Here is a 12,473-nt window from a genome sequence, read left to right on the forward strand (position 1 = left end):
CTAGTGCATTTAACTATGCTAATTACTTACAAAGGTACATTTGAACATGCAACCTAAGGAGCAAACATTCAAATGATCACAGCAAGAACTCGTGTTTTGGTTCTGTTTATGATAACCATTATCAATGTCTGGAGGAAATACACACTTCCACCAGACGCTGGGGATCAGTGGGTCAGAGATTGGGGAGCTTTTGATGGAGTTCTTGGGAGAGGGGTAGTGCACTTGTGGATTATTTTAATATACAATCATTTGATTTGAATGTGATCTAATCAAGGCATGCATCTAAAGTGCGGAAGAGTCTCTTGTACTCCTCAAATATGCAAAATTTCATATAAAAAGGATGGGAAGGTCTAGTGGAAAGACTACCACAGCTGCTAAGCTTCCTCTGATAGCACCGTAACAATAGAAGGATGTGTGTTAGCCATTGAGCCTTTATATTGGCACTGGAAACACCCAGCAGATCTGATGGTCATCTTATTGACCGCCCCCCCACCCCCCTTTCAAATTGTAGAATCCTGAGATTGCATGCTGTGGCAGTGCCCCAGAGAGCACACAATTTGAATAGAATGTGACATAATTACCTGTTCATACAAACAGTCCTACGCATACACTGGGTAGTCCCCTTCCTCCCTATCCTTATTTCCTTCTAAGTTTAGATGGACCTGTCTGGCTTTGCCCAGCTGGTTTACACTGTTATTGCACATGTACTCCTAGATCATGGATTCTCAACTTGAGTCACAACTCCCAGAGATGTGACAAGCAGGTCCAGAGCAGTTGCTAACACCCTCACTTTCTTTATGGATAGACAGAAGGGTTGGGGGAATGTACCAAACCTTTTTTCTTCTATTATATACTTCCTCCTCAACTCTTTCATTCTATTTTCCTTACATAATGGCCCTGCTTCCTTACTTCAAAGAATAGTAAAAGCTTTTCAGGCCTACCAACAATTGCTAGTTAGGGTGCAGAATACAGCTTCATCTTGAAGATGTCAGTTCCTTATTACTTTGGATGGGGAGGCTGGGACAGAACTAATTAAGTTTCTTTGTGGCCCTTGAGGCTGTCTTTGCACTAGCTGTAAAGTCTCTACAGAACTCTGTCCCCTCTCAGTTGAAGATCAGTGGAACGTCCAACAAGTTATAGCACTTAATTATTTTGGGGTGAGGGTTGTCTAAACTGTTTATTCACCATAAAATCATAAGCGTTTTTTAACCCCTGTTTTGAAAAAAGTTTTGTTGGCCAAATGAATAATTTTGTCCCAATAGAATACAAACAGCAGTATTTGTAATGAATAACTTATATACACAACACCTTCTCCCTGTAAGATTTTTTTGTACTGTCAGTGCAGAGAATTGCTATTAACCGTAATATTTGTTACACACTTTGAAGAGAGGAGACTTTTTGCATCTTTTTAAACAAAAATGGTAAGATAACTGGTTTGAAAATAAGCAATTTTTCCTTGATTTTTAAATTTTATCAAGAGAATTTAATGTTGTGTAAAGTGCCAGATTGTTAGCTATGGAAATGGAAATGCTCTTCAGTCCTGACCTAGAAGGGGAAGAGAACATACCTAGCAGTGAAAAGATAGTTCAGACTTCATACCAAGGTAGTCCAGGGTGCTTTGTTGATAATCCCAGCAGTGTTGCTAGTTCTTTGGGGGGGAGGGATAGCTCAGTGGTTTGAGCAATGGCCTGCTAAACCCAGGGTTGTGAGTTCAATCCTTGAGGGGGCTACTTAGGGATCTGGGACAAAAATCAGTACTTGGTCCTGCTAGTGAAGGCAGGGGACTGGACTCGACTCAATGACCTTTTAAGGTCCCTTCCAGTTCTAGGAGATAGGTATATCTCCAATTATTATTGTGGCTAACTGAACGCAAGTGACTCTGCTGGGACAACCAATTCACATATTTTTCAACTGAGCAGATATCAGATAGTAACTAGTTCTGGCCACTAACAATCTGAACCAGTGACCTCTAGTGATGAAAGGCCATGTGTATCTTATTACCAGTCAAACAGAATACTCTTGCAAAAATTTTTCTTGTTTCTCTTTTCCAGGAGCCATTCACCATAAAACTGTATGTTAGATCATTCACGTTATCTTAAAAAAAAAAAAAGTTTACGTTTTTAATGTTTACATACATCACATAACCTTGACTGAATGGGATAAAGCAGAAGTAAATTCCAGTGTGTTGCCTGTGCTTGTAAGGTGCGTAGCCATTATCCACGATGCACATTACTGAAAAAACTATGGGCATGGCTACACTTGCAGATGTAGAGCTCTGTGAGTTAAACTCGCCTTCGGAGAGCGCAGTAGGGAAAGCTCTGCAGTCTGTCCACACTGACAACTGTTTGCACACTGTCGTGGCCACATTTGCGGCACTTGCAGCAGCATTGGGAGCAGTGCATTATGGGTAGCTATCCCAGCATGCAAGTGACTGCAACATGCTTTTCAAATGGGGGTGGGGTGGGGTGTGACAGGGAGTATGTGAGGGGGGAGAGTGGGGTTTTTTGGGGCTGAGAGCATGTCAGCATGCTGTCTTGTAAGTTCAGACAGCAGCAGACTCCCCCTCCCCCCCACCTCTCAGCATTCCACACTAATCTGTCTCAGAGCACACTTATCTGTCTCGGAGCAGATAAGCAGCTGGCTATCAGAAATGGAGCTTTCAAATGGCATATCCGCATTCCTACAGTGAGTTCAAAACAATGAGAAGAGTGGCCACTTGACTTAAGGGGATTATGGGACATTTCTGGGGGCTAATCAGAGCGCAGTAATGCAACACCTTGTCCACACTGGTGCCATGGCGCTCCAGCGGGGGCGCAGCAAACATTATTCCACTCGCCGAGGTGGAGTACCAACAGTGCTGTAGCCACGGAGTCAGAGCGCTTTATGTGCCTTGCCAGTGTGGACGGGTAGTGAGCTAGTGCGCCCGGGGCTCCTTTATTGCACTGTAACTTACAAATGTAGCCAAGCCCTGTGTAGTAGCACTTAAAATCCATTGTGTTCTCTTGCACAGTCTTGCTAATGTAGAGGCACAATCAGGCTTTAGGATGTACTATCTCTGGAGAAACTAGGGTACTGATGGAGCATATACATGACCATGCTGCCCAGTCTCCTATAGAGAGGGACTGTTACTTTTGAAATTTAAATATTTCTCAGCCTTATTATATAACCTCCTTAAACCTCGGTCTTGTGTGCATTGATATTCTCCATGACACAAGTCAGTACCAGTTGTAGCACAGTCCACTCACATCAGATAAATAATTATTATGTAATGGGAATTCTATGTAGTCCATGGGCATGGAATAATCTGATGAAGGTGTATTTTGTTTATGAAAGCAATAACTATTTTAACTGACACTTTAAAATAAGAGATATTGAAGGGTCTATAACATCTCAAGGTTTTGTTTTTGTTTTTTTTAAGGTTAAAATACCCCAGTTACAGAGTAGCCGCTATGAATTAAAATCTTTTGAAAATTAAAATGTAATCTTGAAGCTATAATATTTATATTTTAATACAATATTAATACATATTTTTTGAGTTAGGTGGCAAATGATTTTTCAGCTCCTCTTGTGATTTGCCCGAGGAACATAGGCACATATTTATGATTTTTCTGCTACCGTCTTGCTAAACACAGGTGCTGTTACTTTCGTCCATGAGAGTCAACCTTTTTCTGGTTGTACTTTAATTTGAGTTAGAGTGAGCATCCATAATTATATTAGTCTTCCCAAGTGGGACTGATGTTCAGCTACCTCTTAGCTATTTGATTTTTTGGAATAACACTGAAGGACAGATTCCTACAAGAGAAAAATAGAACAATTTTCTCTGCCTAGAACTAGTGCACTTTTTCTGCAATCTTTAGATGACCTGTATCTGTAAAGTCTTTTCACTTGAAGCAGATTTCAGATCTGCAGCTTTAGTTTCAAGACAGGACTTTTCCCCCTTTCAATTTTTATTTATGTACCCCTGCTTCCTTATTTTAGTTACTTATTTTCCTATTTGTGGATATACAATTCCTCAAATATACTGTCTTTTTTAGCTACTCTATCTGATTCCTTAAAAAATTTCAGCACAGTTTTAGTTCATTGTCAGCACATTGTCATGACTATGGATTTCTGAGACTGGAATCCTTTTTAAATCTATTTTTTATGTTTTTGATGCACGACTACTACTTTTCACAGTGGAGTAAAGATTGGATATTCCCCCATGTCCCTCAAGTAGCTTCTTGCTGCATCACCTCAACACAGTGAATGTTAGTGCTTTGTCGTATTTTTTTAAGTGATCATGCTAATTTATATAGCGATTCACAATTACAAAGAAGTAAAACACAGAATTCAGTGAATACAAGTTTGCCATTCCAAGCAGGTTTGTTACAAAGCTGCCTCAGATCAGTTAGGTATTTTTGTTGTTCATTAGTTTTTCCTTATTCAGTCTTTTATCTTATTTGAGAAAATTTGTGACAAAATTAATTATGTAACAACTGTTGGGTGGGATAAGCTTAAGTAGATGTTTGGTAATCTACACATTGGAGAAGTTACTAATACATTTGCAATATGTTGCTCTACTTAAGTGGTAGACTGTCCAAGGAACTTAATTTGCCTGATAGGTTCACCTGGATTACTGTTTTAAATTAAACTAACTGTCCTCAGATCTTGAAGGTGGTGCACTGGTGTATGAGGCCACTGTTTCAAAACTAAACTAAATATGACAGTGGGATGTTGTGGGAGGTAACAGGCAACAGAGATGTAGAACTACATGTTAAGTTATAGGGTAGGTGGGTGGCATGGAACACACCGTGTTCTTTTTCCTTTATAATTTTTTATAATGTATTATATTTTTAAAAGGGGCATTAAAGGGTTAGTGTAGGAGGGTAGTTCATTGTTTGGTTTATGTATGAAATGACATAAAACATCCATTCCTTTTGCAGGAAAAAGTTCTTGTAATCATGGTCTTCATAGAAGTGGCTATATAGGAGGAAAATTATTCTCTAAGAAGAATTGGTAGGAGAAATGAGGAACCTGAGTAGCTACAGGCATGGTAGAATTCTCTTTCAGGGGCCTAAGCCAGCATTATACACTCAAAGCTGCCATTGACTCTTTTGGTTAACAAGGGAAGGATTAGGCTCCAGCGTATGTAACAGAAGACCACAATCAAAGACAACAATAAACTGTTCCAAGCCCCCTCCACTCCCACCCCCCAAAAAAGCTTTAATTTCCTCTGAAATGTATTTTGTTTTGTTTGTTTGTTTTTTTGTTTTTGGTTGGTGTGGGTTTTTGTACTGGCCTAATGGCTCACGTGCTCTTGTGTCCTAGTACCATGGGTAAGATCAGAGTTTGAGTCCAGTCTGGGGATTTCTGCTCCTTGGTTAGCAAGTGTTAAGAGCATTGCCAAGGTGCTCAGGGCCCTCTTCTGATTTTTCACACATTTTTTGAGTACTTCAATGTACCTTACCGGGGAGTATCTCCTCTTCTCCATGTCCTTAGCTGTATCCATTTTGTATGTCTGGTACTAATGCACTTTATTAAGAGTACCAGATTCTCTAAAGATGTTTTTGGTTTTTGTTTTATTTTCTAAATTTTTAAAATATGCTTTCTAGATTCAGGAATCTGCTTATGAGTATAATAACTAAACATTTTTGGTGGGAACATATTCCTATGACTCCACAACAGGCGTTTACTCTCTGAACAGACTTTAACTGCAGCAACTTCTCTTTCAGAGGTTAGAAGGTATAATTCTGGTGATATATCTAGGCATATGTAATGACATTCAGAATTTTTGCCAGGCATTTCCTATATGGCAATGTGATTAAAACCTATTTTCTACCTCTAGGCAGAAATCTTTCATATGTGTTCTAATTTTAATTCTAATTCTGATCCCTACAACCAAGCACTAGATGTAGAGCCAGAACTGGAATGGACTTTTGAGATACTTTCCTGAAACCCCCCACACAATCAGCTCTCCAAAAATCACTACGTACTATACAATCACGTGATCCCATAGCATGCAGTAACTATACCAATGTACGTTCAAAAACAGCATCTATGTTCAAGTACAGACTGAGTCATGGAGAGAAACTATACATTTCAATATTTCTGTTACAAAATACTTTACACTTCATGTCGTACATTTTGCCATTTAAACCTCTTTAAATCAATAAACCAAACAAAACACACACAAAACCAACCCATCACTTCACACTACCACCTTCTCTTAAACATAGAATAATTTGGTTACAAATATTCAATATATCCCTCCCCATCATACTGTTGTACTACATATTTAATTATTTTTATACCCGCTCTGGCAGATAAATACATATAATAATCTTCAATATCTGCTGCAATGGTTGCCCCAAACTCTGTTCTTGATAACTTGTTCCACTGCTTAATTTGTCTTAGGAGAATGAGTATTGTCCCTGCTGCATTTTAAGCCAATACTACTTATTCTAGCCACATTGGATAGTGAGAATAATGTGCCACCTTTTTCAAGGGTAGGAATTAATGGTAAATTCTCAGAATGGAGAGGGGTAACTAGTGGTGTTCCCCAAGGGTCAGTCCTAGGACCAATCCTATTCAATTTATTCATAAATGATCTGGAGAAAGGGGTAAACAGTGAGGTGGCAAAGTTTGCAGATATTAAACTACTCAAGATAGTTAAGACCAAAGCAGATTGTGAAGAACTTCAAAAAGATCTCACAAAACTAAGTGATTGGGCAACAAAATGGCAAATGAAATGTAATGTGGATAAATGTAAAGTAATGCACATTGGAAAAAATAACCCCAACTATACATACAATATGATGGGGGCTAATTTAGCTACAACGAGTCAGGAAAAAGATCTTGGAGTCATCGTGGATAGTTTTCGGAAGATGTCCACGCAGTGTGCAGAGGCGGTCAAAAAAGCAAACAGGATGTTAGGAATCATTAAAAAGGGGATAGAAAATAAGACTGAATATATTATTGCCCTTATATAAATCCATGGTACGCCCACATCTTGAATACTGTGTACAGATGTGGTCTCCTCACCTCAAAAAAGATATTCTAGCACTAGAAAAGGTTCAGAAAAGGGCAACTAAAATGATTAGGGGTTTGGAGAGGGTCCCATACGAGGAAAGATTAAAGAGGCTAGGACTCTTCAGCTTGGAAAAGAGAAGACTAAGGGGGGATATGATAGAGTTATATAAAATCATGAGTGATGTTGAGAAAGTGGATAAGGAAAAATTATTTACTTATTCCCATAATGCAAGAACTAGGGGTCACCAAATGAAATTAATAGGCAGCAGGTTTAAAACAAATAAAAGGAAGTTCTTCTTCACGCAGCGCACAGTCAACTTGTGGAACTCCTTACCTGAGGAGGTTGTGAAGGCTAGGACTATAACAATGTTTAAAAGGGAACTGGATAAATTCATGGTGGCTAAGTCCATAAATGGCTGTTAGCTAGGATGGGTCAGAATGGTGTCCCTAGCCTCTGTTCGTCAGAGGATGGAGATGAATGGCAGGAGAGAGATCACTTGATCATTGCCTGTTAGGTTCACTCCCTCAGGGGCACCTGGCATTGGCCACTGTCGGTAGACAGATACTGGGCTAGATGGACCTTTGGTCTGACCCGGTATAGCCGTTCTTGTGTTCTTATGTTAACCATCTGCTTATCTCCATGATTCTGTTTCTTACTTAATTTGCCTTCAGTGTTTACCAAATTACCATGATTAGGTAATCTCAATAGTAATTTCTTTCATATTTTGGCTCAGATCTCCAATGCTTTTTAATGAACCACTTGTCTGATTCATTATGGCTGAGGTTGATAGTGACACATGGGTCCTTTCCTGCAGTCTGTGATAGCCAAACTGCATTACTTTGTTTGTTGCTTCTTCCCCCTACCTTACTGTGAAGGATGAATGTTCATGCAGTCTTTATTCTAAAAGAAACAACTTGTGATTTTCCCTCCTTAAACTCAACTTTTTGAACTTACAATTTCAATGGAATTGTTTAGACAGAAAGCAAAATGTATATTGGCTGTCAAAGAAAATGGCTTTTGCAATTTCTTGGTCAGGAAGAAGGGAATCTGTGTCTGCATATCAACTGGCTTCATCTTAATCAGTAATGACAAACTAGACTGATGGGACTGATTCCTCTTTCCACTTTGAACAGATAGACAGGCCATTCATTTCAAAACTTTTCTTCCCTGATGAGAGAAGATCCCATGTGCTCTCTAGTGCTAATGTTCCAGACTAATTCTTTATCTATCTGAATTATTTTACTAAAAATATAGTGAGGGGGGAAAAAAAGAATAAGAATTCTATACATTTGACTATGTGAAACCCAAAGGACGAAGGGTCCAGCAATATTAGGTCAAGGAGGACTACAGATTGTCCTATGAGATGAGCACAAACTCCATATGTAATTAGGAGTACATACCCATTTTTGGGGTCCTTCGTTCTAGATCTGTGGCCTACTTGGATCAGCATTCATGATAATATGGATGAAGAAAGGGAATACTTGAACTACTGGACAACTGTGCTAAGGAGTTAATATCCAAAGGCTGCTGCGGTTGATCTGTCTGAGCTGTAGTTCTTAGAAAATTATATAATGACCTCCATGTTGCAGTGTAGCAGATGTCTGCTCCAGTAGCTATTTCCCTTCTGGCTTAGCAGCTATGGCACTATATGTGTCGTCACACCTGAAGGGGTTAGCCTGGATCCACTGAGCTATGGGAGAACTAGAAGCCTGCCCCTCTCCACTGTTAGGTCATATTCTCTTTAACACCTAAGAACATCTAGCCTGTGGAGAGCTGTCTCCTTAAGAGGATGATGATGGAGGGAGGATAAATTTATTGGATGTTACAGAAGTGGAAGACTTCTTTTTGGAGAATCTGGGAATTGTCTAGAGTGCCTTGATCTTCTGAAGGATGATGAAAGGTGACTATCAAGCAGCGATCAAAGTTCTCCAGTCCTACCCGATTCAGTAACTACCAGGAAGGCCACCTTAAAGGACTGAATGTCTAAAGGAGTCATAGTCAGGAGGAAGTAAAGAGTCTTTAAGATAAATTTGAGGAGGGGCAGACTAGCTTTCTGTATGTGGGTCTTTGGCCGTGGCTTTCCAGTATCTGGAAATCAAAAAAACTAGTTTTAGATTAAAACATCCTACCAATCCCTAAATGGCTTCTCCTGCTGATATCTAATATTTGGGAGTGTTGAGGACTAGATTTTTGTTAGCCCCAACTGGGCTGAGTTGGGGGATGCAAGCTGCCCACTTGAGAAGCCTCTTCCAGTAGATTGCACAGATGTTCAGAATATGTCCTTTTGTGCTTTGCTGGGTTCCTCAGGTAAGATTGATATTCCCTGCAGAGATCCACTAGGCTCTCTCAGCTTGATTCCCATTTGATTGGGCTCATATACCACTCATAGTTGATTCTATAGATCCTGATAATATGATTAACCTCTTCTTTCTAATGTAGTTTGATCAGTAGTGAAATAGTTAACAAAATTTAAATTATCTCTGCTTCAGTGTTGATACCCCATTGAGAACAATAAAAGACAGTTGTTTCATGCTGTCTGCAGATTCAGGCAGACATCAGTGCATTTATTTACATTTGGTTAATATTTTATGAGTTATCTTTATAATCACAAGGGTTCCATTTACTGTGAACTGCACTGGATCCCATCCTGACTACTCATCTGATCTAACTGGTGGTGGTTTCCACCCTGGGATACTTTCTCCAAGTTGGTCCTCCCTAGTCTACAAGATTTGCTTTTGTTTCTGGGTAAGTGGACTGGGTAATCAAGATGATACCTCCTTTTATCCCAGTGAAAGATAAGTGAGAAAAGTAGAGGTCTATAGTGAATTCTGAACCAGAGAATTTGTTTGAAACTTATTAGCCCAAGTGAGGAAGAATCAAGCTGTTGGGATGGTCCTTCATCGAGGATGGTCCTGTTAAATATTCTGGGTTCACTTGGGTGAGAGAGTATCTTGTGCATTCCATGAGTCAAATACTATTCTTATATGGTATCTTCTGCTGTGGCCCAAGAAAGCTGTTCTCTGGATTGATAGCTAACTTCAGCCTGGTCAGAGTGATGATAGCTGCTTATTCAGCACATTGATTAGTGAGTAATACAGGTAATTAGAGTTTACAGATCACTCAAAACTGCCACCAACTATCACCATAACCTTAATGAATATTATTGCAGAAGCTAAAGGGAAGGGAATTACTGAAAATTACTGTTTGGTGGTGAATCTGACTTCTGTCATTTTCATGGATATGTGTTCTTTGGTCCACTGAAACTAGGAAGGATCGCCACTTCATAGCTAATATCACTGGTCTAAAGGAGTCCATCCTAAATTCTTGTGCTGTCTGGCAAGCTGGTCCTAAATTCTACAGCAAGCCCTCTGACTTCTCTCTTCACCCTTCTCCCCCCTTCATTTCGCTGGTCGCGTCACACTAAATTCTATGGCAGCTTCAAGTAAATTCAAAAACTGTTTTGTTTTAAACCTACATAGTACAGTCTCCAATATGCATTACATTATTTATTTTTGATATTACATTGAATACAAATCTCAATTTTTGCATGTTTTTCATTGTCACACAATTTTGTAATAATGCACAACTGCTTTGCTGAAGCTGTTGGATCAGAGAGCAGGAAGTTTTGGTGACCAGTAGTGATAAATGAGGACATTGACCAACATTTTTAAAACTTTGTGCCTAAAGTTAAGATCTTAATATGTAGGCACCTATTTGATCAGAATTGCTGGATGATCAGTCCTTTTTATAATTAAGTCATTCATATAAGTGCTTAAATATGGGTACAGAAACTTAACTTTAGGCACCTATTTTTTTTATTTATCATGTATGAAAGGGGTGCTCCTGCTGTGTTGGGAAACAGCAGTGAAATATTGATTATAAAATACAGGATTTCATTTTGACATTCTATTGAGATTAGTGGAATCAGTTAATGCCTCTTGGAGCTGTTTTTTTCAGGCTCTGTGCAGACTCAGAGTGGGCATTAGTTTATTTTACATTTGATTTACATTTGGAAGGTTTGCTTTGCAACCACAAGGACTGGAAACCTTCAATTTTTTGTAATATAGAAGCTTTGAATGTTCACTTTTTAAAAAATTAGACAAATCCTGCTGCACAGCTTGATTCTGCACCTCATTATGAAACCTCAAAACCATGGAAATCATATGGCCCTACTGTTGATAAAAAGAATAGTAACTTTGTCAATGTCTTTCAAATTATATTTCCTTCTGTCTTAAAAAGACCTCTTATCCTTTGTGTTATAATTTCTTGGAAATGAGTTATGGAAGAACATAGAAGTTGTATACCTGATCAGACCAGTGGTCCATCTTGTCTAATGTCCTATCTGTAGGCCTGATCCAGCATCCACTAAGAACAGTAAATCCTTGTTGATGTCAGTGTATGCTAGATTAGGTCCTATGACAGTATCCAGTAACAGATGTTTCTGAGGAAGCTGTAAGCAGACAATTATGGAATAACTTCCCTATAGGGAAAGCTGCTTCTTAACTCCTGTCAGGTGGTGTCTGGCTTATGTCCTAATGTGTGAGGATTTATATACCTTATATCTGTTATTTATTTAATGTTTCTTGTATAATGTTTAATTCTTATTTTACCTTTTCATGTAAATTACTGTTGTAAATAAACATTTTCTCTTCAATAAACAGTGAGCGTGTTGCTGCTTTAAAGGTGCATTGGCTAACTGTAACCTGTATTAGGGAGGTGTGCTTAGCCATGCGTACCTTATATACTCGTTCATTAGCTCGTTCATTTATAAGCCAACTCCCCCAAAATGGATAAGTAAAAATAGCAAAAACTGTATGACCCTTTCATAAGCCGACCCTATTTTCAGGGGTTGTAAAACTTTGGCGGGTCGGGACGTTTTGGCACCCATTGGCTGGGAATGGCGAACCGCAGCCACAGGGTGCTGAGGGGCTCCATGCCTGCAGATGCTCCAGGTAAACAAAATGACAATGTATTAGATATTCAATTCAATGATTCCATAAAGTTTAAAATCATCAAATTTTGGTGTAGACCGTTTATAAGCCAACCCCCGTTCTTTGATGCGTCACTCTTTTACCAAAAATATTCGGCTTATGAACAAGTATATACGGTACTTAAACAGCTATTGGGGACCTCAAAATGTGAGAATAACTTCCTTTTTGTCAGGACCTAGTAAGTACTGATAAGCAGTAACAGATTCTGCAATCAGAATTTTAGAAGATAATTGCGATAGGGCAGAACAGAATCCATCTTGCTCTCCCATAAATATATTGACTGTAGTGTTAACAGTAGCAAAAACTTGTCTGTGTCATTAAAGCAAGCAGGCATTTCTGGAAAACACCAAAGAAGCAGATGGGTTGAATAAGAAGATGCCATTTTCACATAAACACTTTTAAACTATATCTTTTCCCCTCTGTACAGCCTGGCTGCTCTATTTCAGCGGCATTTCATTGGAGCTGGAGCTGAG

At 39.1% G+C, this 12,473-nt stretch overlaps 1 protein-coding gene across 8 annotated transcripts in view; it reads left to right on the top strand.

Moving 5' to 3' along the window:
* Nucleotides 1-12,473, top strand: part of WDR33 (WD repeat domain 33) — a 110,684-nt gene that overhangs the window by 69,756 nt on the left and 28,455 nt on the right. The window contains exon 8 of one of the 8 annotated variants that reach the window (XM_039489664.1): nt 4,923-5,207. The exons of the other annotated variants lie outside the window; for them this stretch is intronic. Coding sequence (XP_039345598.1) covers nt 4,923-4,999 — 77 coding nt within the window. The 3' untranslated portion in view covers nt 5,000-5,207. Of the gene's footprint in view, nt 1-4,922; nt 5,208-12,473 lie in introns of those variants that run through there. 8 annotated transcript variants of the gene reach the window in all.

Source organism: Mauremys reevesii, linkage group 9 (genome assembly GCF_016161935.1).
Source record: "Mauremys reevesii isolate NIE-2019 linkage group 9, ASM1616193v1, whole genome shotgun sequence".
NCBI lineage: Eukaryota > Metazoa > Chordata > Testudines > Geoemydidae > Mauremys > Mauremys reevesii.